General features: G+C 38.2%; 1 protein-coding gene and 1 pseudogene across 1 annotated transcript in view; both read right to left on the bottom strand.

The window, feature by feature from the left end:
- Positions 1-404: 404 nt before the first annotated feature.
- tnn (tenascin N) overlaps positions 405-27,548 on the bottom strand; it is a 35,311-nt gene continuing 8,167 nt past the window's right edge. Inside the window, exons 2-16 of the mRNA XM_087811596.1 lie at positions 26,452-26,649; positions 26,075-26,269; positions 25,633-26,007; positions 20,675-20,808; positions 20,469-20,598; positions 17,218-17,400; positions 16,622-16,711; positions 9,347-9,610; positions 6,270-6,400; positions 5,344-5,482; positions 5,024-5,175; positions 4,846-4,942; positions 3,470-3,634; positions 2,890-3,053; positions 405-1,492 (exon numbers count right to left, since the gene is read on the bottom strand). Coding sequence (XP_087667722.1) covers positions 1,346-1,492; positions 2,890-3,053; positions 3,470-3,634; positions 4,846-4,942; positions 5,024-5,175; positions 5,344-5,482; positions 6,270-6,400; positions 9,347-9,610; positions 16,622-16,711; positions 17,218-17,400; positions 20,469-20,598; positions 20,675-20,808; positions 25,633-26,007; positions 26,075-26,269; positions 26,452-26,647 — 2,562 coding nt within the window. The 5' untranslated portion in view covers positions 26,648-26,649 and the 3' untranslated portion in view covers positions 405-1,345. The remainder of the gene's footprint in view (positions 1,493-2,889; positions 3,054-3,469; positions 3,635-4,845; positions 4,943-5,023; positions 5,176-5,343; positions 5,483-6,269; positions 6,401-9,346; positions 9,611-16,621; positions 16,712-17,217; positions 17,401-20,468; positions 20,599-20,674; positions 20,809-25,632; positions 26,008-26,074; positions 26,270-26,451; positions 26,650-27,548) is intronic.
- Positions 18,611-19,469, bottom strand: LOC148063333 (ADP/ATP translocase 3 pseudogene; annotated as a pseudogene).

Consider the following 27,548-nt stretch of genomic DNA (forward strand, 5'->3'; position numbering starts at 1 on the left):
GACTGATGCGTTCTGTCGCTGTCAGAACTGCGCGCTGAGCGTGTGATAAAAAAATGCAAGCGACTAATAAAGTTGAATCCAAAACAAAATTAATAACAGTTGTCAGTTAATTCGGAATAAGAATGGGGGTTTGAGTGGTTAGGCAGCAGAAGCTGAGATGACTTTAATTCCTATTGACGTTTGATGGGATCATTAGTTTGATGGATGAGCTCCGTCTCGTTCACGCTGATGCGAAACCTCTGCTGACAGTCGGCCAATCAGGATCCCGGGAGTCGACCGACTGCGGCTAATTTAATGTGACAGTGTTTGACGCGAGAATGACATGTGGCACCATCCGCTCAATACGCACTTCTATTGGAGCGACAAAAATACACACCACTGTTTCATGATTTTATTACGACAAGGTTAAAGAAAAAGTGTTGAACGAAAAGACTTGAACGTGTTTTTTATGTGCAGAATATGTACTCTTTTACTATTTTAGAGGTCAAATTGTGGTTGGATAACATGAGGAAACTACCATTGAAAATAATAGACAGTTATTGACAAAGTATTAACAAAGTATAACTCTTGTTATCTAAATAATTAGAGGTGAACGTAACTTCAAACATTAATATGATAGTATCAATTGTTGTCACTATTGTATGCTACCTTTCACAAGACCATCTTTACTTCAATTTTAAATAAAAGAGATTATTTGAAGGTAAGTATACTCTTAACTTGCTGTGTTGCCTTAAATTATGTCAACAGCGATGAAACATTTTACCATGAGAACATGCTAATGCTATCGCTAGCGTTTTTTTTTTTTTTTTTTTACTAAATGACTGTAATAATATATATCATAACACAACAAAATAAACAAATTGTCATATTTCTCACCAGAGAAATCTTCGTTTAAAGTTACAGAGCCTAGAGGTGAACATAAATATTCTAATAGATCATATGAAATAATCTAACATTTGTTATTGCATTAGCTACTGAAAGGTTAACTAAGAATATGCTAGTAAATATGTACAGATATTTTACATGGTGTTTCCTACTGTATATTTTTTAATCAAAAAGGGGAAAAGTTGCAATTTCAGATACTTTTAGGTGTATTTGTGTAGCTTTAGCAACTTCTTAACATAGCATTTATGCCGTCTGTGAGTCCAGACAATGGTCTGGACAAGATTAGCTCCAATATTAGAAATTAATTTTAAGTAAATATTGACTAAAAGTACCCTTCCTGAATTAACTTAAGTGGCCCGTCTCATTTGACTTTTGTCAATTTGTACGTTGAATCAGGCCTGTTGTTTTTTCTTGTTTGGTAGGAAGTGAGTCCTGGACTGTGACATGAAAAAGAACTTGTTTATTTCCTCTGATGGCTCAAGTTTCTGTTCTCTTTAGCCATGAGCGCTCGTCTCTTCCTGCTGGTCGTGGCTCCCGCTGGTCGGATCTTCATCTCTGTGAAGTCCAGAGACGTCAGATGGCCCTTCCAAGGCTCCCAGTTCACCCCCTAAGAGCAGCAGAGCCCACACAGAGGCAGGAGAAGCAGGAGGTGAAATGAGGGTAGAAGACAGGCGGAATGACAAACTGCAATATATATCAGCCCCCGGCTTCATTTCACCGGTACAAACTAGTTTGGACTGTTTTTGCATCGGTAAACACACATCGGGAAGACATTTGGAGCGACAGCAGCAATATTAGGCAGGAAATCTGGTTGAGAGCGAAAAGATCCTGCAGCGTTTCCCTCAGTATCAGTCTCGCCGCCACATAATAACTGTTGTTGTTGCCCTATCAGCCTGGTAAAAACACTTGCTGCTGTGAGAAATGTGTTTTCTTATCACTGCTGAAGGATTCAGGCCATTTCTGCCGCTCCACGACCAAACAAACCGAAGTGGACCGACGTCGAGGATTGTTTGATTACTGAACAAGACGCAGCATCATGTTAGTTTTTGTCCTGATGGACCTGAGAAGATGAGCTTATAGTTACTACATGTATGTTTGTAGTTTTATTGTCAAAAATAATTAGAAAAGTTAAATATTTTCTTTTGTTACATCTTTTTATTCAGAATTATTTGTAAATGTATTTTCTGTATCAAATTCTTTAATTAATTTAAACATTTTTTCACTTTAATTCGAATTTGGTTAATCCTTTAACTTTATTTTTGAAATTTTTCAATAGTTTTCGCTTAAATTAATTTGTTTTTTATTTACTTAAATACTTAAGTTGTAATAACATGATGATACATTGATACATTATCAAACTATTATTTTAATTTAAGTTAATATAGTAAGTAAGTAACGAATAGTTACAGTATTTAAATTAAAGCGCATAGTAACATTTTTATTCATATTTTTTCTGTCACTCAATGTTATTTTTTTATTATAATTATTTATTTATTTTTGTATACAAGTATATATTTCATTAGAAAAAAACTTTAAAACATATTTTGTAAAACAGATTATTTTGATGTAAATCTGGACCTGTCTCAATATTATTTACGATATTATGATAATTTACTTGCACCCATGTAATTCTCATTAGTTAATTTTTTCCCAACTTTTCTTTAAATGTACATTGATTATTCATTTATTATTATTTTTTTCTTTTCATTATTAATATATTTGTTTGTTTATTTGACTATACATTATTTGGATCTAATAGTTATTTATCTGATGCCTTTTTTTTAATGTGAAGATTAATTTATTTAGAATCAAAACACTTTTTTACATGTATTTTTATTTTATTTTGTTAAGTTAATTTCTAATATTAGATTGTTTGCTAATATTTATATTTAGATGTAAGAGAATAAGTGTAAGAAATGTTAGATTATATATATTTTTTTTTTCTTTAGTCCTGACTAGTATGACTAGTTAATAAAACTAAATGGCGCCCCCTGGATCACTCACCACACTGTGTCTGTTGTCGCCCCATTTTCCATTGGGGTTTGCTAGGTGACAGTTCTTGTACCACCAGGCCCCTCTGTGTGTCAGGGCACAGTTACCCAGGGCGATGTCGTTGTCGTTGTCCACAGTGGTCCAGGGTCGACCCTGATGGTAGGTCATGGCATCACCTTTTGAAAACAGAAAATAGTCTGTTTTGGTTCTTGTCAGTCTTTTTTGGATAAACAACCGAGCGACAGTATAGCGGCACAAGAAGTTCCAGCTCAGTATGTTCAGTGCTGAACCTGCTGCAGTCTGCTGGGAGTCAAAGTTTTCCCAGCATCCTGCCTGACTGCAAGTTCCCTGCAGAGACGTGTCTTTAACTGTCGGTACACGAGTTCCTCTCAAAAGCCTTCGCACTGCTGGAGCGTGTTTGGTCTCTTTGCTCCCTGACGCTGGAGAGGAAGTCAAAAACCTTAAAGTGACAGCAGATTTCTCCTCCATCAACCTGGATCACTCTTTATTGAAACAAGGACAGTTATTTTAAGAAGCATTTAAATTCAAAACCTCGATGAAAATACGTGAATAAATCAGATTCGTCTCTCACCTGCCGTCCCGCTGTAGTTTCCGATCGTCAGCTTGAACTTCTGCTTAACAGAAGCGATCCTGAAGTTGTCGTACACGGCGTAGACTCTCTCAGAGCCCAGGCCCAGGTCGAACCTCAGCTCGTATCGGGTGGGAGTGTTGGTCAACTCGTAGATCTTGTCCAGACCTGGGAGGACAAACAGACTCATGAGGTCATGGATGATGTCCAGGAAAATTGGTTTTTTCTTTGTGACAGAATCCAGACGAGAGGATCATGTTGTTGCAGTCAAAATCCTGATGATTTATGACCCAAAATTACCTTTTTTATCAGCACAAAGCAAGTAAGATCCTTACAGAGACAGTAGGTATTCTAGCTACCATGCTAGCTATTGCAAAATGTAGTTACAGTGAAATGAAATAGTTTGTAAATTAGAGGTGTTTGGAGGTCAGTAGGTGGCGCCATCAGTTTAAAGATGATGTGATGTTTCATAAGAACAGTTGTTCAAAACAAAGGAAAATCGTGCAGAGACCGCCATCTACTGGACTCTAAAATAATGACACTGTTTCATGAAGTTTCATCAGACCATCACTAGTAAATAGTTCTTCCTAATACAGCGCCGTTCTACGCTTCTTCAGTACCCGAAGTGCTTTACACTAAGTTACACATTCCCACACACAATCACTCAGTGATGGGAGTAGGCTGCAACGCAACGAACAAGATATTGTTATGGCAAATGCAAGGGGCCGTATGACTGAATCTCATGTTTTAGAAATACTACCGCGGTAACTTCTATTGCTCGTTCTTTAATTTTGACACATAATGTAATATTCATTTGTATTTGCCACAAAAATACACTTTAAAGCTGCACGACGAGAGATTTAAAACACAGTGTCTTATAAGTGTAACTGCAATGGAACCTCTGGTACTACACACAAGTACTGTTGGTCTTCCTGGTAAACATACAGAGAAATATATTTTCAATTTATACAACACTTTTGTTTCGTGGTTGTTTTTTTTATTCTGTTACGGTTGGTTTGTGAAATCTAAATAGGGTGAAAAATGTGTTTTTTGTGGGGGTTTTTTAATAATAGGAACAAAAACAATTTTAAAAATAACTGATACTCCACTCGTTTTTTTACTAAATATGTATTATTTTATATAATTAGAAACCTTTAAAAAGAAAATAATGATATGAAGTATATTAAGTGTTTTCATTGGCTGATGAAGCTTCATCCAGCAGTTCCCTATATTTTTATAGCCCAGTAGGGGGCGCCCTCAGTCCAAAAATGATCTGAGGTTACACTAGAATATCCTTTCAAACCAATAGTTTGTAGAGCGGAGAGTGCCATCTAGTGGATCTCAAAAAGAAGCTTCAAAAACCCAACTCTGGTACTAACCAATCCAAAACTCGTCGGTCATGTCGCCAAAACCTGCGATGTACTGGCGCCAACGTTTCATGAAGTCCAGCTTGCCCGTGGTGCGGCGTTGCAGAACCTGAAGTCCACAAAGATCAACTTCAACACAACCACTAAAACAAACTATATTCTTATAAAATGTGGTCATTGTTTCGATTACCAGCCATCCGCCTCCGTCAGTGTCCATGTCGCAGAAGACCTCAGCAGGTTTGGAGCGGTCGTTGTTGATGAAGATGGTGTGGACGCCGCTTTTCTTCACGCCGTTCTTCAGGATCTGAACACAGTCCATCGGGAACGGGACCAACACACCAACTAGAAGGTGATAAAAAGAGTTATTTTTCATGGTCCAATGATGGGTTACAATAAATACTTTGATTTATATGTTGCTTTGGTTATGCTAGGATGTCACCGTGTCAGTAATGTCTTTAAAATACATTATTAAGATGATTGATTTAAGAGTCGAACTGAATCCTGTCAGACCTGTCCTGAAGATGGTCTTCACCACTGTGCTCTTCTTGCTCCCTCTGTAGGCCACAATGGTGACGATATAGCTCTTCCCTGTCTGGAGGCTTGACAACACAACGCTGCTCTCACCGGCCGAGATCTGCTGCTCGACAGCCTGGAATCAAAGGACAAGAACCTTCATGTCAAAAGAGACTCATACGGTATTTAATGATGGTTTTAAGATTTGAAAAGAGTTATTTCTTTCTTTGTTTTTGACATTATGAATATTTATTTTAACTGTAGCCACAAGAGGTCAGTGTTCTACAAATCCTTGAAAACGCCTATAAACAACAACTAGTAGAAGTCTACTGTACTTTAAACGGCACCTTCCAACCCGCAACTGTAGAGGGCGCTAAAATGCCAACTGCGTACAGAGTAACGTTATAGAATACCGTTTCAAACCGCGGTGCAGATGATTTATTTTTTTTGTAAGTGGTTGTATAAATTAAACTAAAAATACTGCTCCCACTCCTATTATTACTACATTTATAACTTCTACCGAACGTTTGGGGGAGCAGTAAGAAAAATATCTGTTTGAAGAAGTAAAAATAAATGGAAAAAACTTGCTTTCATCTCTCTTTCTCTGCGACTACTTGAAGAAGGAAAATGGAAACGCTATGTCTAATACAATTTTACTTTTAACCAGGAATCTTGTTGTGGTTTTTTATTGATCTATAAGAAAGGCTCTTGAATATTAATTTCTTAATAAAGCAAGATAATATTTCGATTAATTTGTGACAAAAAAATAAAATGTATATTTTCGAAAATGTATAAATAAACGTGGCTAATAGAATAGTTTTTCCATTAAGAAAATTGCACTTTCTGATGATAGATCACCGCACAGTATGAGATACAAAAAAATGTAACTTTAAGAATAAATCGTTTTTTTAATTCTGGTTCACCTCCGTGGCGGACTCCTCGTCCCTGTATGTGAGGACGTATCCGTCAATGTCAGCGAGGGGGCGAGTCCAGGTGAGAGTGGCCGACTCTGTGCTCACATCTGTCGCCTTCAACTCTTTGGGGCCATCAATGTCTGTGGAGGTCAAGATAAGACACAGAGTTGATGACGGTGCAGGAATACACATGGATTAGGATTCAAGTTTAGGTTTGTCTTAATATAAAACCAGGCTTTGCTATTAAAGGTTTAGATGATTGACACGAGAGGAACCCCCAACAAAAGATAAATAAATCACGTGTGACTGGTCAGAGATTAGTTGTGCTCGTAAGTGTGTCCAGTAAAGTCACAAATACTAAACCACATGTGCTAATGTCTCCCAGGTGAGACGGAAGCTTCTCCTTTAAATTAGTAACTAAGGACTCGAGTGTGTTCACAGGTCATGTGTCGCACACAAAGACACTTGTGCGAAGAGTTGTTTTCCATATGCGGCGCTCACACCGAGACACCAGACGCTGACCTAGGCTGACCTTGAATGGCATTTACAAGTTCACGAGGGTTTTCTCTTTGAGCTCCAGAGATTCCAACTGAACATCAGCTGTGTGATTTACTGGATAACATTATTGTTTTTTATACCACACCTTTTTTTAATGAAAATAACAAAAATGTTTTGATGTTATATCATCAATTTGAAGTCCAAATATTTATTCTAAACTTATAAAAATAATAAAGTTGTGTCATAGATGTGACCTTTTTTTTATTTAAAGGTCTTCCATTCCATCTCAAAAGGATTATTTGATAAAAAAAATAAAATGATAGCACTTATAATGAGCTGACCTTTGTTTGCTTTTGCAATATACTGGTTGTGCTTTATCTGACCTCGGGCTGAAAATATTTATAAAACGTCGTCCTTGTGGTGGAAACTGTTCAAAGATGATAGAAAATAATTATCTCATGGTACTTTTATGTTTTGAATGGGTCACTGCATACTGTAGGAATCATGATCTGATAGGAAAGTGAAGATTCTAAACCTTTACCGTGCATTAATCATCTGACATCATCCAGGTCATGTCATGACAATATCCGTACCTTAGTTTCTTTTCTTTATAGATTTGAGAAGGAACGTCCAGTTCTGGAATAACTTTGTCAAAGCAAGAGCCAACAATGACACTGGATAATTTGAAATCCTTTCCTTTTCTAAGATCTGGATTCTTTCTTCTATTCTAGGTCGCTTTGTTCACTTTAGCAGATCAAACACGTCACTTTTAAATCGCGGATTTGAAGTAATATTTGACCTGGTTTGCTTGGTCAAACTCTACTGTAAAGTGAATCCATCATCTGGTTTCATAGTCGTGCATTCTTATGTGGATGACATTCTTGATCGCCCTGCTGGACTAACATGCAAGAAAGAGATGAGGTCCTGACCGCTCAGCTCTCCGTCATCTGAGCTCGTTTCTGGGAAGCCAATGGATACATTTGATGGATGAATTTCCTGGATAGTGGCTTTGAATTTTTAGTATTTTAGCAGAAAAATACTTGGTGACAGCAATGAATAAAAGTAGAACTATCAATGAAAGAAATGCTTTGATGTTAAAGAAATTATATATTTTTCACAGTGCCAATTTAAATACCTCAATTGACCTCTTTGAACAGTGGGAGGAAACTCGAGGCCCCAGATCAAAATATAACTTTTTTTTTCCAATATAACGGTGTTCCAGTTTTAGTCATGCAAATCTAGTAAAGGGGTCCCCAAACTTTTTCCTGTGGGGGTCACATAACTTTTCCCTTCTCTGATGGGGGGCTGTGTTCAGTTTGTAACAGAAGACGTATGACGATCTCAGAGGTGCCTAAATGTAAGAATGTAATGTTTTCAAGAAAGCCACACATAACCACAAATAATCCCCACTGGGTTCTTCAAAGAAAAAAGTATAATTTTAGGCCCTCGAATTAGGAACTTTTTTTAGAGAGTCAGAATGCAAGAAGAAAGCAAGAAAATGTAGTAAGATGTAGAATATAACAACAAAGAACATGTAGTCTTGATTTTTATTTAGCTACGTAGTTTTGCGACAACTAATCTAGTAGTAGGTTATACAATAAAAAGTCATTAATTTATTCTAATTAGTATTTTGTTATTAACCTTATTAGGGTAAATAAAAAATAAAATTCATTAAAGACTGTGTCTGTTGAATTTAAACATTTGTTTATGGCACCCCCATGTGTCAGAATAGTGTAATGACAACATCATAAATTCTCTGTTTAAATGTTATTGTCAGTTTCTCTTTTAAAACTGTTGTGCAAAGTGACGTAGTAAAGGCCATCTTGAAAAAAAAGAGTAAATAAAAATGTCTAAATGTTTCATTGTGCTGCTTTAATAAGTAACTAAAATAATGTTTTTATTAACATAGAACCATCATTTGCAAATTGTACTGTTTTGTGGTACATTTTTTATGGAAGTGTTATTGAGAGAGTTCATTTTATATTTCATTAGTGGAATACCTGGTAAGAGCGGCTCAATATTTCAATATTTAAGACCAAGGTTTACTCAGCCAAGTATTGCTTCAAGCTAGATTTTGCAGTGAGACTGCCCACACATTTGTTCACCCACTCCTCACTACATCTGATGTATCACCAAACTTACTGACTCTGACTTTGAACCTGCATTAACATATGGACAAGTCAGTTCCTGTGACTCGGTTGATATTTTCTCACATTAGAGGCGAGCATGTGTGAAAACAACTGCTTGTGGGGAGACACAATAGCCGCCTCTGCTGACGAAGCCTCGCCGTCTCAACTTGTGACAGATATTAAGCCTGAAGCTAAACTGCACCCGCGTCAAAAAGAGGTGTCCAGCTTAATTATATTTAATAGCCTTCACCGGGAGAGCTCAAGTTTCCCTCTTGGCAGTTAAGTGTGGAGTTCTTAGCCTGCGCACGGTGACTGTTTCATCTTCTTCTGATCAGCAAACAAAGACATGGACGCCGTGAAGTTGCTTATAAAGAGTGACAGTAAAATTATTTTTCCTTCCGGCACAGAATCTGTGACATCTCCAACTTTCACACTCCATGAAGACGGTCCACTTCCTACCTGTTTCTGCTTCTGCGGAACTCTTACGGCTGACTCTGTCGCCATGATAGGCCCAGATGTAGATGTTGTGGACGACCCCGGGCTTCAGTCCGATCAGTGTGTAGTACGTCCTGTCTCGCCCGACCGGGATGTCAGCACTGGATCCTCCTGCTGTGGAGTAGCTCAACATGTAGCCCTGGATCTCGGACTGGACCTGGTCCCACGAGACGGTGACGGTGTCCTCGGTGACCTCCGTCGTGACCAACTTCGGAGGCGCATCAATGTCTAAAAACGGTGGCGAAAATTTACAATTTAAAGACATTATTGTAGTAGTTAGTTAGTAGTTTGCAGAACTAGAGAAAGGCTTGTTTGTGTCAGCTTTAAAAAGTCCTCTCAGTTCTTTAGCCAAAATTGAAATGAATAAAACTGCCGTCTCTGACGCACTGCCGTGAAGCTGTTTGGTGGTCACTCTGAGTCATAAATGTTCATATTTAAACCAACAATCCCAGAATATATGAAGAAAAAAAAAGGAAAAAAGGTTTTTTTAAATCTGGGAGAACTTCACAAAGTCATAGATTATGTCACAATGCTTCATGTTCTCTTCTTTTAAATGTCACATTCATTGTGGGTTTGGGTCAAAAACCTGTATTTGTTCTATAGAAGAGAACTTCACAATTTTGTGAATCAGTGTTTCCAATTTTCCCGAAATTACTTTTTAAATATAAACTCTTAACTACACAGGAAGTCAGTCTGATTTTGTCACATTCATCAGATTGATCCCTGTTAAGATGTTACTAATTCTCGGACAGAAGGGGTCAGTCCATTAAACCCCTGAGGTAATCCGTCATCTATGCTATTATATTTTAATATTATAAATATATGGAATACATCAAAAGAAATATGCTTTTTGATTAGTGTGGTTGTTTGTGTCTGTCACTGCCTCTTGCCCTTAGTAGCTGGGATAGAGTCTGATACGAAAGTAAGTGGTAGAAAACGAACAAAACAACCAGATAATAATAAAAATGTCTCTGTAATCAAACATTGTTGCAGGAAGTTTTTAGATTGACCAATATATTTAATTATTTCTTGTATTATTTTGGTAGTTCATGTTTTACAGATGTTTTGAATTAAAGCTACGGGAAAAACACATTTCACAACTTGTTTTATAATATGCTTCTCCTCTGTGTTCATATGGGAAGTTTGAGGGCACTCATTTGGAGGGAAAAGTCGAAAACGGCCTTGTGTCTGCAGATATTGTCTGATGAGGCAATGTCAGTGGAAATGACGACAAAGAACAAAGTACAAAGGGAATACAAGAGCGAGAGGACGGTGATGAAGGAGACAAGTAGGCACTGAGGGAATCCACTGAGACAGAAAAGAAGGGAAATGTAAAAGCAATCACCATCTTAGATTGATGTGACGGAAGTTCACCTCGGGTCAAGCCGGTGTCACTACAGCATGAAAAGTAGCTGATGATGCATTCAGGAGGAGAAAAGGCTTCAATTGCACGTCTTTGTCTGTCTTGGGCTACTGTCTCCTCGGGAATCGGATCTCCTAGTGAGCTGAAGGCTTGGCAAGTGTCATCTGGTTTAAGTATTTAAACTTCCCAGCGGGTCACTGAGCTCTTGAACGTTAGCGAAGTACACTTAAAACTCACATCAAAGCCTCTGTTGAATTGTTACGACACTTATAATAATAACCAGTCATTATCAGATCTGTGGCGTCTTAATCTACAAACTCGGCCTAAGCCGCTACAGGACTATGACGTTTCTGACGTTCCAAATGGACAAAATTCTATTCCATTTTTGAGTGAATGAAGCCTAAAAAGAATGAATACCCAAAGTTATTGAATAATTGTAATTTCTTTGAATGAAGGCCCTATGAAAACACTGACCACTCACTTTGGATTGCTGGCTGGACAAGAGCCATATTTTAGGAATGAATTAATTATAAAATAGGAAATATGCAATGTAGAAATCAAAAAGTATATCTGAATGGAAATATTTTTTTCTTGTTTATTTGTCATTATTTATTGCAACATATTTGCAGATTATGCTGAAATAAAATGAAGGTATACATAATGAAAAATAATCAAAAATTAAAAAGGTTGAATTTGGTATTGTCCTATGCTTATTTTTCCACATTTGTCCCCACATATATTTCCAGATTATGTTGAAATAAATGTGGGTATACATAAGGAAAAATATATTTAAGGAAATAAACAATTTGGGTCATTAAAAAAACATTTGTAAATAGAAATTAAATTAAATATTTTCCTACATTTTTTCCACATTTGTTCCTACGTATATTTCTAGATACTCCTGATTTAATTGTTAACGAATACGAATAAGAAGAAAATAAATCATGATTGTCTGGCTATTGTTTGGAAAAAAGACTAGTTTACGACTCGTTTATTGTTAAGTTCTCCAAAACACGAGTCATGATGATTAATTGTTATATCGATTTAATTGTTTTTCAATTTATTGTGGTTAAACTGAATGGTTTACTCGCTAGCTTAGGCAGTTGTGCGAGCTGCAGTCATTTTGAAGTAAAATTAAACACACCTTAACATTTTCCTTAACCTTTTTATGTTTTGAATTAAAGCATAATAGTATGATTTTAAATTAAAGTATAAAATATGTGTGAAATTGAAGGTGCGACTTGTCGGTTATGTGGTGTTAAAAGTGACACCTGAAGTAAATACTAATAAAGATTTAAGAGTTCACATGTAACATGTTTAAAATGCGTCTGAATGTGTTAAAAACAGCTTTTCATAGATTATTTAAAGAAGCTTCATAAATATTTGATCTGGTTCTTCATCTATTTGAACAGCTGATTCTGCTTCTACCAGACAGCTGCGCCGCCAATGTGTTGTTAGCACGCCCGACTGCTCTCATGGGTGCTTCTGCTCTGAAGTAAAAGTATATGATGGATGGAGTTACTTCACACGTTCTACTCCAGTGGCTGTGTAGCGACTGTGGCTACCGGTTGACTCAACATGAGTTGTGGCTCAGACCATTTGGGGATCAGCTTATCCATTACAGGTGTCATGTGCAGCCGAGCCACAATGCCTTCAGGAGCAAACCATTCTCAGCTTCACAACCTCGATGAGAGTCGTCGGGCAGAGTCGAGGGGAAAGAATGTGCCAACCGTGTGTCACTCGTTCCTATGTACTTCTGTACTTCAGGTGTGAAATGGTGTGTTATGTCGGGCTCGCCCTCAGGCTAACAGTCCAACGATTCATTTGTTCCTTTGCAGCTCTGTGTTATAGGAGCGACCCCTCTCTATAGTTTCACCTACAGAAATAACAGGAACAACAGAGTATTTGGTGTGTGATGGACACAGTTCTTGAGGTTTATTGTTTAACTTTTGTTCAACAAAATGTGAGAATCTAGAATACCAAGAGTGAGACTTATGTCTAAGATGAATCAATAAAATGTAAATACAAGCGGAAAAATAAAGAGGGAATTGACGTATTTACTCTTATTTTTCCAGAATTTAATTCCACTTTCATTTAGAAATATGTCACACATGATGGTATGTTAAGTGTCTACCGTTTAGGGTATTTTACTCTTGATTTTGTCATCACTTTTAATTGTGTGTGAGAACAATGTAAGTAAGTTTCAACTGAAAGTTGTGCTGTTTCACTCTCATTGTCAACTTCAGATGGAGAAAACCTACATACCTGATTCACCATTTAGACCTAGATACTTATTAAATATTATATATTTATAATCATACAGAAATGAAACGCAAAGTTTTGGGATCCTTACCAACAGACTATCCAGTGAGAAAGTTTAGTATTAAGTATATTTGGGGCTTTGGTACTTTTTCTATCAGATCTGTTACCATGTTAAATGATAAAAGTTAAATAAAAAATAATATTTGATAACTGCTACACTGAATACATTTTGACTAAATTGGTAACTAAAAAGGGACAATAGGTAGGTTTTTAAAAGTTGTTTCTGGCGGCCAAAGTGGCCGAAAAGTGTAACTGCAATGCCGTAAAATCCATCCGCAAATACATGTTATTGTTTCTTAACCAATAGATGTATTTTGGCTCATGTTCGGTCAGTTTCCGGTTTTATCTTCCTGGTAACTTTAGAAAGTTTCTCATTAATTAATGTGAAAACTCTGATCCAATGGTTTAAAAATAATTTGGTGCTCACATGACACTGATAGAGTCTCCCACAAAGTTACTTGGTGAAGAAAATTGTTAAAATAATAGCTAGAGATTTCCTACATGAGTCATAGCTGTTTAAAATTAAACCAAACATTACAGAAAATGGGGAACAATGTTATCAGGTAACAATGTGCTACTTTAGCTTTATTTAAGTAATACTGTAGATTGGTAAAATAGTACTTGTGCTCAGCCTTTGACCGAAATATTGTTGTAGCTTCAGAAGCTTTTTTTTGTGTCCTTGACATCGCACAAAATATGAATCGGTCTGGATCATGTTATTTTGGTTAAAGTGGAGATTCAGTTTTTCTTCAGGGTCTCATCAGTACGATAATGAATTTCCTGCTTAAATTTCCGTAAACAACAAGCTCTGATGAATTTCAACTCGAGACAATCCTTGCCCATAAGAGCTTCTTTCTTTAGCTCCTCAATGGGTTCTCACAAGCTCTTTTATAACACGCATCTATGATAATCCAAGTTTTAGAGGACGTTGTTTACTCTTCTCTCACTGTACATCCAGACCTCTACATCCATTTACTGTGCAGGATTGTCTACAAATGTTCCATGCATCATAGAATAGAGCCGAGGTTTCTCAGCGGGACACATCCTCCCAAATGCACTGATCCTTTGAATCACCTCCTTTAATATCTCTAGGCCACAGTAGAACCCCGACGGGCCGTTCTTCCACAGGACCACATAAGACGTGTGCTCCACAAGAACATCTGTTTTTGGTTACACAAGCTCCCAGGCTTTTACTTTTCGGTGAGCCTAAATCCAACGTAGCAGTTTCGGATCTCAATCATTTTGGCCCGTCACTATGACAACGTCTGCCCCTGTTGGAAAAATAATGTGTTGATGGCGTACGGCTTCTTGTAAACCCACAGATGGTCTCACACACACTCCAGCACACACACAATATACATGGCATACTGTGTGCAGCGATTGTCGCTCACGATCAAGTGTAACAACTTAACAGCTTTATAAAAAAAGTGTTTCTTCATGACCCCTAATTTCCATTTATTTTCTTACCGTTTAATACAAAATGACTCTCGCTGAGCTTCGTTTTTTCCACCATTTATTCTGCTTACTCTCACCAGGCGCACACGCTAGCCCAAGCCAAGCAGCATGTTGAGTGTGATAATAGTGAGATGTGTCTCTGGAGAAGCATTTCCCTTGTAATGAAACAAGTGTTGTTCCCACTGGCAACCGGGGCAGAGGACCATCCTCTTCAATCACACCTAAAGAGCCTTAAACGCGGTGGAAGTGGAGACGAGCCAGCGTCTGTCGGCGGCAGATTAGCTCACTCTTGCGCTTGCATGGGATTCCGACGCAGGCAGGTGAACGACTGATTTAGGACGGATGATAAGCAGAAGGAGAAAGCTTTTGAAGACCAGAATGATTTGAAAAAGAAAAGGGAAGAGAATTTCAGAAGCTGAAAAATAATTTGTTTTTTTTCATTTTGGTGTTTAAGGATGAAAAAAGACTTCAATAAAAACTCTAGAAATAATGTTTAAAGGACTTTATGCATTTCTTGCAACTGAGCTTTTGAATCGTAACCTTCATAATCAAGTGCATTATTATTATCATTTTGAAGCTCTCATATGCCATGTTGATGTATTGGATATTTTATATATCATCTAAACTTAAAATACATGTGATGAAACTCATAATTCGTAATGTATAATGTAAAACAAACAAACTAGTGAAAAGGATGGTACTAAATTATTTTCTATTGTTTCATTTAAAAGCGTCAGAGACTTCATCTAACAACCATAAAAAAAACATTTTAAGAATTTAGTTATTCATCTTTTGAGTTGCTTTCAAGACTGGTCTCGGTCTTGTCTTAGTCTCTGTGGTCTATGGTCTAGGTTTTATCTTGGTCTTGTCCTTTTCATGGTCTCAACAGTCTTAGGTTTCGGTCTTGACTATGTATTAGCTGTGTATTGTCTTGTTCTTGTTTTCTTATCTCATTCGTCTATGGTATATGTTTTATGGTGTTTCGTCCATGGTCCTTGGTCTTGGTCTTGATGGTCAGTGATCTTAGCTGTATCTTGGTCATGGTCTCGGCCTTATCAAGGTCTCAAAGATGTATGGTCTCGGTCCAAAGGTCTTAGCTCCTAGTCTTTTCTTGATCTTGATGATTTGTCTTGATCTTGTCTTGGTTTAGTCTTTGTCTTGGGTTCTTTCGAAACGATCACCAACGACAAGAGCAGCTTTGAAGCACTATTTTTCTGCTCCTTTAAAACTACATTTTTAACATAAATCGTCAAAGAAACACCATCAACAATTAAATGGGGTCTCATCCTACCCTTTGTAAATTATACACTTTATAACTGTGTCCTTCTATCAAGTAAGTCAGAAATGTTTACTTAAAAAAAAAATCATTACATGTATTCATTATACAACTTAATGTTTCTTATTAGCTGGGTATGTATAGTTATCAGTCTTTTAGTCAGCGAATCACTATTCTCAAATGGATTAAATGTTGTTTTATTTCTGTTAAATATAATCAACTTTGCAATAGAAATAGAAAAAAAAATACGACTTATAAAGTTCTTTAGTGCAACCTTAATTTTCCGTATTTTGAAGAAATGATTTAAATTTGAGGTTGTACTTATGCAGTTATCAGTCGCTATATGAAACCTTGACGCTAAAAAACACCAAGAAAATCAACATTTGCATCTCATTCTCCATAAAGAGCACATAATTGCACCAGTGAGAGCCTTCATAGATGATTCCATCATTATTGGCTCTGAGTCATTCCGGGATGTGTCGTTGTCTGTGATGGATTGCGTGTTTTTACAATTAAAGTCAGTTCAGTTGCCAGCAAGAGACGGTTTGTTTCAGATCCCACACCAAATTCCGGAAAGTATGGACATTCAAGCGGCAGCTCAAATGTTTGTGCAGCCCTCAAGTGTATGATTTATCATCTTCAGTGTCAGCTGATTTAGATAAAAGCCACTTGGATCACACACAAAAAAAAGCTGTTCCATTAAATGGAATGTGATTTTAGGAAAATTGGAGCCATTATGTTTCCAGGGGTAATGGACAGTGAGTTTGGACGGACCGTGGAGCGGCAGATGAGGAAGTTGTATATTTGCTGTCGTAACACTGACCTGTAGCTCCAGTGACAGTTGTTGCTCTGCCCTCTGTCGACCCCTTGATGGCCTGGACGAAGATCTGGTACTCGGTTCCCGGGTTCAGGCCTGAAGGGAAGAACATTTCTTTATATTGAGATTCTAAACTTTACTAAGTGTGAAAGCCTTTTAAAAAAAACATATACAGAATAGTACCTTGACTCAAAGGCAACACAACGGTTACTACAAACTGATTTGTTTTCGGGCCACGGGGTCACCTTGACCCAGAGATAACACAAGGGTTAAGAGAGTCTGTTATGTATCTCTGGGTCAGAGATGAAGCATGAAGAAAATACCAGAAAGATAAAACAACAAACTGATACAACAAGAGCTTTTTTCCTTAAGCAAATTAACATGTGGTATGTGGCAAATGCACAAGAGGTTTCATGACATTAAGGTTATGCTGTTCCAAAATGAAAGGAGGTAGAAACAAATTGTTCAATCTTTACAAGTTAAGATTATACTCAAATATATTCATGAAATTTTACAAAGACGAAGTCCGTTGCTTAGCTCCCTCAAAATCCGAGCCACAGAACGATATCCCACAGGCCTAAAGTTCAAGACGTCACACTTACCAACAATGGTGTGCTTGGTTTGTGCTTCTTGACTCTTCTGGACCTTCAATTCCTCCAGCTGACCTGACGGGTCAACGTGTTTAAGTCTAAAGTGATCCAACTCAGTTTGTGGATTCTCCCATTCGACTTGGATCGAGGCTTCCGTCTGTCCAAGAATCCGGATGCCGTCCAAAGCCGAAATATCTGTAAACGATTTCCAGTTATACAAGCTCTAAGACACATTAATATCCATATTAAATCGATGTTCTAACAAGATTTACTCATCCTATTTTTACAGACAACCGTACACTCGGGAGTGTAATTTGGTTTTGGTTTTGGAAGAATTCCAGGAGCCCCATAAAAGGTTCCACTCCGTCATTCTTTCTCTTCCTTCCTGTGTGTGATGAGACTTGAACTCGAAACGTGAACTTGAGGATCAGCAGAATAGTTCTGATAATGATGTGTTTCTTCACATAAAAATAAAGTAAGCAGTGTTGCTGCCTTGTGCTCTGGACTGCACCGCATCCAACAGCCGGATGATGTCATGCTACTGAGGACCAAACAGAACTGATTTTCCACAGCAACCGGTTGAACCACACTTAAGTGTCCCGCTGCCCTTTTCCCTCATGCCAATGCCTGGTAATCTTCTCTGAACATCTGTCTCAACCACATCTGTGAGGAAATGTCGTGTCTCTAAAACACATTCAGGGGAGCATTTCTTTCTAATTACCTATGAGCGTAATAGCTTATAAAACGTTGGTTTAATAAAAGGCTTTCTGTTCGGCAGCCTTTCGTTGTGCGGGAGCCAGTGTAGCGCGACCGTCGGCCTCGTCCACTTCAAGTGTCTCCAAGACCCGCGGGTCACTGCTTACTGTCCATGAAGGCAGAGATAATGCAAGTGGTTGGAATGTGAAAATCGGGGAAATGATCCTAAAAACTGATTTTAGGCCAAATCCCTTTGACATTTATGTGCTTTCATACCTCGCTGCCTCCACTTACTGCTGACCTCATGCATCACTGTTTAATCCACGAACCATCTCACTGACTCTTCCTGCCAAGTCTTACGGATCACATCTGTCTCCGCACTCAACCATTTATTCATTAATAGCTTGGACATTACTTGCAGTTTCATTTACCTTTTCTCTACAAGTTGCTCTTGATTTCCAAATAACAAAATGTAAACGTAGATGGTTGCCACGGGCTGCCCGAAATGAATAGACGAAATATGTTTAAAAAAAACTAGGAATTGAGAACGCAATTGTCACGGTAAGTTCAGCACACTCTATTGAACATTTCGTTGAGTATGGATTACGTTTTTTTGTGTGTTTTTTAATAGTGGAGTTTTATCCCCAGAATAAAATGTATTATTCAAGTTGGGTTGATACTAACCTAGTTAATGACAGGAGGTATGGTATTTGATAAACAGGAATGACATTGGTACAGGAGAAGTGGAACGTTTTAAATCAAAGATGCACAACATACAGCCATCACCCACAGTGAGTGGCAAGACACTATAATTTGTTCCCATAAATAGGGCAGAATGGAGAGTCCATAGAGGTAGAAAATTATTATATTTAGCCGAATTGGACAGTGTTGAGACAATAGGATTTATATGACTTTCTTGAGCTCATCGTACAACACAAACACGAAGGCGCCACCCATTCCCCTGAGAACGTTGGACCAGCACCCTTGAAGAAAGCCTTCCCACCCTCATCACCAGCAATCCATGGTACCAGGGTACATGATGTCAGCGCCTTTGCGTCCAGACTGCATCATCCTACGTCTACGGACCGCGTCGAAGGGATATGAGGTGAGACCAGCTGTCACAGACTGAGCCATCATCCAGCTCACCAGGATGTGGGTGTTCTTGGGGTCTGGAAGCAAATACCCTTGGCCGTGTCATAGATGCCAAAATACGCAGCTCTGTAGATGATGATTCCCTGCACGGACACATTGAAGCCTCGGTACAGACCACGGATCAGACCACCATCAGACTTTGAGATTTTCACCAGGCAGTTCCCAAGACCACTGAACTCCCTCTCAGCTCCAGCCTTTCCAACGTCGTCAGCACCCAGACGGGTACGAGCAAAGTAAAGGGGGTAGACACAGCATAGGGATGTTGCTCCAAGAGAGGATGGATTAAGTTTATAATGTGACACAAAATTGTTTTGGGAGAAAATGCGATCTAGGAGGAGCCTTAAAGCAGTTACATCCTCCAGTTATGGCTTGGGGTTGTTTACCAATACTCTTTTTTATTTTTTACCAAAAATCATGTATTGATTTCTGTGCCATATCTTTCTCAATCATTACGGTTTTGGTGTCATTTACCCCTCATTAAATTCATATAGTTTTTCTTTCTTTTCATGATTATTTATTTAATAGGTTCTCACTTAAGGCATCAAAACTATAGATGACTAGTGATCGTCTGATGAAGCTTCATGAAAGTGTTTTAATGAAACATCACATCATATTTATACTGATGGCGCCACCTACTGGCCTCTAGACAAAATCACACTGCTTCATGAAACTTCATCAGTCCATCACTAGTTTTTACTTCACAGGTGTGTTTTTTTCCGGGTTGCCAAGTGGATTTGTTCGCCTTATAAATGTGGTTGGAAGCATTAGTCGTGTTGTGCAGAAACTGCCCTATTGGACAACCTTATAATTATTTTTATGGAAAGAACAAATAAAAAATAAAAAAAATTAAATAAGAATTAATGATTTGTCATTACTTTAGGAAAACGAAGGTCAGTCAATCCGAAAAAAAAAAATAGTGAAAACCCTGAATGTGGCCAGAAGAATACCTGTATATCATTATGTATAAGTTTATCTATATATCTATATATCTATCTGTCTGTCTGTCTGTCTGTCTGTCTGTCTGTCTGTCTGTCTGTCTGTCTGTCTATTTCAACATTATACATCAATATGATGCCATGAAATTATGAAAAGAAATGCTTTTGTGGACTCAAAGTAAATTAACCAGTTATATTTGTATCTGAACTAGTTTTGACAGTTAAATAGATGCAATAATATAGTTATGAGTTAGTTGTTGAACTGTTTCTTCATGATCAGTTTTATATCTTCACTTTGGCCTCATGAGGTAATTTAGTCATTAGTCCTGTTGCCACCGGACGGCACTTTAGGTTATCATGGAGGGTTTTTTACATTGATAAAATCAGGAAGGTCTGGATTTAGAAATGTAGAGTGACTGATCTTCCTGAAGTGACTCGTTGAATAGTGAAAGGTAATTCATGGAGGTGACTAATTCTCACCTGTCGTAGCCTCAATCGTCACTGCTTCACTTTCGATCCCTCCGACAACAGCGCGCACCTCAACAACGTAAGTAGCCCCGGGGGTCAACCCGGTGATGAGGTAAGAGTTTTCTGTGTCGAGAGCCTGAACCTGTGGAACCAAAGTGTGATGCACACATTAGCTTTTTTTTTTCCAAACTCATTTAAAAGTAGAGATAATAACGTACCTGTTCGAGAGCATTCTTCTGATGTTTGGGATGATATTTCAGAAGGTAACGTTCTGCACCACTAACAGAGTCCCATTCAACCAGGAGAGAGTCGTCGGTCGTCTGGACCAACTCCAGACCCTGAGGTTCCAGAACTGGACAACAATAAATGAACTTATTAGTATATATATAGTATATATATATTAAGCAAGTGAATGTCATAATGAGTTGAAAATGCTAAAATGGAGCTCCCTTGCTAATTGTTTTAAAGCAATATATATGATTTTTACGATGTTTACTTTCATTACTTGGTTGTTTATAATGACCAGCAAATCAGATAACTTAGAGAACCTTCAGTTAGCAAAACACTACTAATTTCTTACCAATAGGTTTCATTTCAATGTGTATCACACACTGTTTTGTAGAATTCCCCATGAACTGAACATGTAAAGATATATATTCTACACAAAGAAACGTAATTTACAAAAATACCCCCTGAATATTGATCGATTCATGTTTTAAATGCTTGGAAAAAATAAAAGATTTTTAGCATTCATTGTTTATTTTGGCCATAAAATAAGCATTTTCTTGAGGCGATGTCGTAAATAAAATTAAAATACGCACATGCTTTTCACCTTTACAGTCTGTTGAGTTTTCAACACGCATCATGAAGTAGTAGTAGCAGGAGATTTATGGTGGGGGTCTAAAGTACCTAGAAGAGAGCAGACTTCTGGCCAAAAGACTGCAGACTGCTAGTCAGCACGTTGGAGAGCAGGTCCTTCAGGAACTGCAATAACTTTGTGCAGATGCAGAGAATTTATTATCTGATGGAAGACGCTGCCAAACACGTGGAAACTTTACAGTGTTTTGATGGGATCATGAGAAAAGGGAGAAAAGCAGCTTTGACAAATGATGTAATTGAAAGTGTTGACACATGTTTCACTTGTGAAAAGTTCTCCAGCTTAACTGTCATTATTAAAATGAGAGAACATATAAACTTTACAACTGGAATCGAACCTGCAACCTTCTTCCTGTGAGACAGTAGCAATAACAACTGCGAGCCACCCTTTTGTGATGTGATTTTCGGTCATTTAATTCTGTATACAAATATAATTGGTGCACACAACTGCACAGTAATGGTAAAACTTTAGAATGAGGAGCAAATATTATCTATAAATAAGTTATTCTATTTTTATAGCTGTGCTTTTTTTCCTTAAAAGAGACAGACATTAACAGTGAATTTCTTCTCTCCTAGTACTTACACCTAATAAGGGGTAAATAGAAAGAAGTTAGTTTTCACCATCATTAATCTATTATTACTTCTTTGTTTCCTGTTAATAATCACTAATTAGGATGTTGCTCAGCTTTAACTCTTTATTATCATGTTATTAAGGGTAGAATTTAGTAACATTGCAACCTTCTTCCTTCGATCTATGTTCTTTAAATTTGCACTTTGTCATCCCTTGAACTTTGTTCTTTTTATTTGCGTTTGATTTTATGAAACTATCATCTGCATTGAACTGGAAACCCAATTTCCAATCTCCAGAGGGATTAATAAAGTCTATCTAATCAAATCAAATCTTATCGAATCAAATCTAATCTAATCTAACATTGAACAAGGTGTAAGTTAGTACTTTATTATACTTTAATAAGGGGCTAATTTGCTGTTAATACACATATATAAAGTCACTTAATAATCATTAGCACGTGTCCCGCCCAGTTACAGTCTGACCTTGCCTTCATTTTACTTGAAAAGTTATCTCTAAATACATATTAAATTAAAATAATTAGGCAACTTTATCCACCTAAAATCCGGTAAGCTTCACAGTTATGAGCCAGAAAAATAAGATAATTTAGCAGAACAGCTTTAAATAGGAAACCAATGTTGAACCTTTGCTAGAATGAACTATAATCCCTTTATTCACCTGGTTATTACCGCTTAATTTGAGCTAAATTAAACTTAGAATATTTTCTACTTAGACTAATCTAAATATCTTTAAATAAGAAATTACAGTCAACAAATTAATCTGAATTATGAACGCTCAAGTAGCAAATAATGAGGATGGATTAAACCCATGTATTAATGTAATGAGCTGTACTTCAAACTGTCTGAGTGAGTCTCTAAATATATTCCTCTTTTTAGCACTGACACCTAAAATAACAAATGATATTTATGTTCTCCTCCTCCTCCCATCCCTCCCTAACCCAAAGTTCACATGAGGCTGTGTTGATGTTGGTGGTTGTTCAAAAGCAGCCACTCATAGAATTGCTTCTTAAAAATGCACGTGACGTGGATGACCTGCTACTGAGGTGAAACCTGTTATCGCTCTTTGTCTCCGACCCATTTGTATTCTGTGATCAATCCACAGACAAACGCTTCAAAAAGTGAATTTAAAGTCTGACATTATCAGGGAAGGATCAGAGAGTAAATGTTAAAGTTCTCTTGTCCAGAAGTCTGTAAATTAAACCCTTGATATCTGACAGTCGGCTGACCACCTCTGAGCTTGTCTGCTCTTCAAATGCCACAAAATCCAATTTTGTTCTCGTCTCCCGAGGCGGTACATCTATAGTCAGTTAGCGAACAGCACATTTAGGACGCGAGCAGCTGCGACACCGAAACCCTGAAGGAGTGTTGGATTTTTTCGTTTATCCCTGTGACCTAATGTCACAAGATATTTGGGGACTGCAGCTTCCTGCAGAGCTCATGAGAGGCGGCCATGTTGTTGTACCTGAGTTTGTGTTGCTGAATTCTTCTTCGTAAACAAGATGAAGTGAATAAACGAGGATATAAATGACGCAAAAGCAATTTCAAGCAGAAGTTAGTGTTGATTGCAAGCTATCTGTACACCCTCAACAAAAAAGAATCCTCTATTTATTTACAATCCTCCATATTTAAACTATATCATCCCTCTTTTGCCTCAGATTTTCCCCAAAAAAAACATCATAGAAAGCTTCTTTAAGCTACTACAGCCCCTACCCACCAAACCGGCTCTCTTAGGAGTTGCGGGTTCAATCCCAGCTCAAGATAAGATTTAGTAATTGTGTCCCTGAGCAAGACACTTAAACACGATTGCTCCTGGATGAGCTGGTGCGCTGCGTCGCTGCCTACTCCCATCGCTGTGTGTGAATGCGTTACTTAGTACTTGATGTGAGTCGCTCTTGATAAAAGCGTCCGCCAAGTGCATAAATGTAAATGTGAGTGCCTGAGGGCCCGAAGGCTGCACGAGTGATGATGTTTTATGTATTTTAGCATCAAGAAAAACGAAATTAAATTGAAGCTGCAATAGCTGTTCTTGTCTTTTAAAGAAGCGGGGATGTCTGCCGTCATATAACAAACATTTTGGCATATAAACCCATGTTTTCAAGGAGTTGATAAATACAGCTTTTATCGTGGTGCTCCAGTAGGTGTCAGTAGAAATCAAAGGTTTGAGTCCTGCTCTTACAGGTGAATAAATGTATTTGAATGTAGCAAAAGACCATGTGAGGGCAAAGTGTGGTTGTACAGTATGTCGAATCATTTATTTGTAAACTCAAGACAGGCTGTATGACGGACATGTGTCAAACTGAAGACCTGGGGCCAAATCTGGGTCTAAAAAAGTCAATTTATGTAGCCTGACAGATTGCTAGCTTTAAGTGGAATACAGGGATCCTTCACACTATCGTGGTTTACTTTCCACAGTCTATCTGTTTCTTTTTTTGCTAAGTGGTACTGCATGTCCTAATATATTGTAGCAAGCTGCAGTCTTGATAGCAAAGCACCTTTTCATTGTTCACACTCATGACAAACCTGTTAATTCTTTATACAAAATCAAAACACCATTACTTATAATAACTGCGCCATCTTTACTTATGGTGCCAACCAAGAGTGAACTACCCTGATGCCTTTCTACACAGGGCTCTATTTAGTGACTGCTGATGGCTGATTGGTCACTACAATACTTTAAATTATACACCTGTTGCTGTGTCGAAAGTGATCGGCAGTTGTGATTGGTTAGCTGGGCGGCAAAGCAATACAGGTGCTGTTGAGTTCTCTGTTACTAAGGGTGTGTCGTTGATAGGATTCAATCTCGTATGCCATGTTGAGTTTACAAGTTTAAATGAATGTTCTGAAATAATGGAGTTAAAATAGAGTTAATATGAATGATTAAAATATTAAATGACCACTATTTTGCAGATTTTGTTGAAAGAAATAAACAAAGGAAGATGTTTAATTGTTTAAGGTAAGATAATAGATAAAGATTTTGATGTCTAGAATTATACACAGTCTTCCAATATCAGTATAGCTTATTTCATATAACAAACATGAAGATACTTTTACTTTTTTACTTTTTTTGTTTCTTTGTTCCGTGACGTTCTTGTTGAGCTTTTAAAATACATATTATCTCACACATATTAAAGTGATAGTTCACCCAAAATTCAAACTTCAGTCAGTTTCTACTCCACCCTCATGTCGACTTAAGGGTTGGAATAATTTTCAGAGTAATCAGTTCCTTTTTAAAGTTATAGACAAAAATGTAAGTACATTTTAAAGTGTATGTCTTCGTCCAAAAATGAATCCAAATACCTCCATACTGCTCGTCTTTAACGTCATTCTTGTATTGAAGCCTCAACATGAGGAATTTTTCCCCAAAAAATTGACAAGTCTATATTTTAGTTAGTAGCAGAATCTTGGAGGCTAACATTCTAGACAGACAGGAAGTACTCTGGGTAAATATTGCAAGTGCTTCAAGTCTACTGTGTACATCAGAAATCACTAAAATGAACATACATTGTTGCCTATAACTATAAAAAGAACAACCCTTGGACGAAAGTACGTGAAGTTTGAATATAGCTATGACTTTACCAACCCAAAAATCAAAATACCAGATGGTTGGAAGTTGCTTACAACATGAAAATTTAGCTAGTGATATTTTATGAGCTGTTTTGTCAACACCACCCTCTTCCTTTGCGAAGGTGTGACAAGTGTGTGAGAGGGTTACCTAATGAGCAGTCCTCGCCATGAAAGCCTTCTTCACAAACGCACCGGCCGTCCACGCAGACGCCGTTACCGATGCAGTCATTGGGACACCTCTGGACGCCGCAGGTCTCGCCAGTGAAGTGAGGGAAGCACACGCACTTTCCATCCACGCACTGGCCCTTGTCGTTGCAGTTGTCCGGACAGAGCGCCTGGCTGCAGTCGTGACCCGTGTAGCCCTGGAGGCAGACGCATTGGCCGTCCACACAGCGGCCGTTGTCGTTGCAGTCATCGGGGCAGGAGGACACCGAGCAGTCGGGACCCTCCCACCCGGGGTCACAGACGCAGCTGCATGTCTCCTGTTGGTAGGTACCATGACCTCCGCAGCTCGAGTCCACACCTCATCAAAACATGCATTTTATTAGACGCCAGAAGCTGATTTCAACCTGCTTTTTGATAGCTCGTACCTCCTGCTCTGCCGCAGCATCCCTGAGCACACTGGGTCTTCAGGTAATTCACTTCCTCCTCCAGCCCGTTGACTCTGTACAAGAGAGACTTGAAGCTTTCCGACTCTTCACAGTCACATTTGGGCGTCTGAAGTCGGATGTTGTGCCTAAAAGTGATGTCATTGTCGCCTTTTATTGCCGTTCCTGTCTGCACGCCTGTAAATATATATTAAAAAAAAATTACCAGTCGCTCCAGAAATGTAGCACTTAGTTTGATTTTTAACTTTAATAAGACCGATCTGGAGCTATCTGAGGCGCATGCGGTTGCTTGGAAGTCAGCTCAATGTCGAGCACGATTCTCATCAGGTTAACAATCAAATGAAGGTGGTGTTTATGACCTGCTTCATCCTGGGGTGGGAGGGGTTCCAATTTGCAGCCGGAGCTCCCCGGAATGTCGATTTTGTAGACGTGGCTGAAGGTGACTCCCTGATCGGGGGCGGAAGGATCTTTGTTTTTGTCTGCAGAACTGACCAGAGAGCCGACGGAGAGCAGGACCAGAAGGCTCAGGGCGGTCTCTGGGAGTCTAGTGGTCATGGCTGTAGGAACACACAATACACAAAAACAACAATATGTTGATATTGATACAGGGTGCAAGTTGGGGGGTGGTTAGATCCACAGTGGGTTTACCCCTGGTACTCTTGTTTCCTACAACCTTCCAAAATACGTACAAGGGTCAATTTAGCACTCAAAGTGTTTGTCCAGCAAATGGTTGGCAACCTGTTCAGGGTGTCCCATCTCTCTCACCCTAAGAAGCTGGGATATGGTCCAGATTTACAGAAACAATACTGTTGATAACATATTATAAATTTACCAATGTGTGATTTAAGTTTCTCTTAAATAGATCTTGGACCTCTATTGTACTCATCAGTATGTGTCTGTTCGTACAAAACTCTCTTCATTGAAATATTTACATTAAAAATGAAACCCCGCCCATTACTTTTTTTTTGGGAGACTAAATCTTGTTTAACATAACAACCCCCACTCTGCTGTGATTGTTTAACCATCCAGGTTTGTCACCGCTCTTCATCAATCCCGGAAGTCTCCACCTACAAGGGGCTCGTTGCATAAACAAAGCTGGACGTGATAACATCTCGTTGGAAGAGGAGTGAAGCCATTATTATGTCATAATCCGCTCCGATCTCGTAACCTCTCATTCGCTGAGATTTCAGAATTTCATAAAGTAATAACTTCAAAACATGGTCATGATGAGGGACTTACTGCATCTTGGAGAGAAAGACTTCAACATTTGAAACATGTGAGTGAGACATGTCAGGAGAGTTATCATTAGCTGCCCTTTAATATAACCAACATCATTGAGGTTCAAACTTCTTTAGTTTCATTGAATATTTCTTTCATCGTACATACTGTAATCAGCCATCACAGAGTCCTCAAGGCTCCTATTGTGCCTCTTAGTACATTTAATTTTGGTCAGTGA

The sequence above is a fragment of the Callionymus lyra genome, chromosome 16 (assembly GCF_982586985.1).
Source record: "Callionymus lyra chromosome 16, fCalLyr1.hap1.1, whole genome shotgun sequence".
Classification (NCBI taxonomy): Eukaryota; Metazoa; Chordata; class Actinopteri; order Syngnathiformes; family Callionymidae; genus Callionymus; species Callionymus lyra.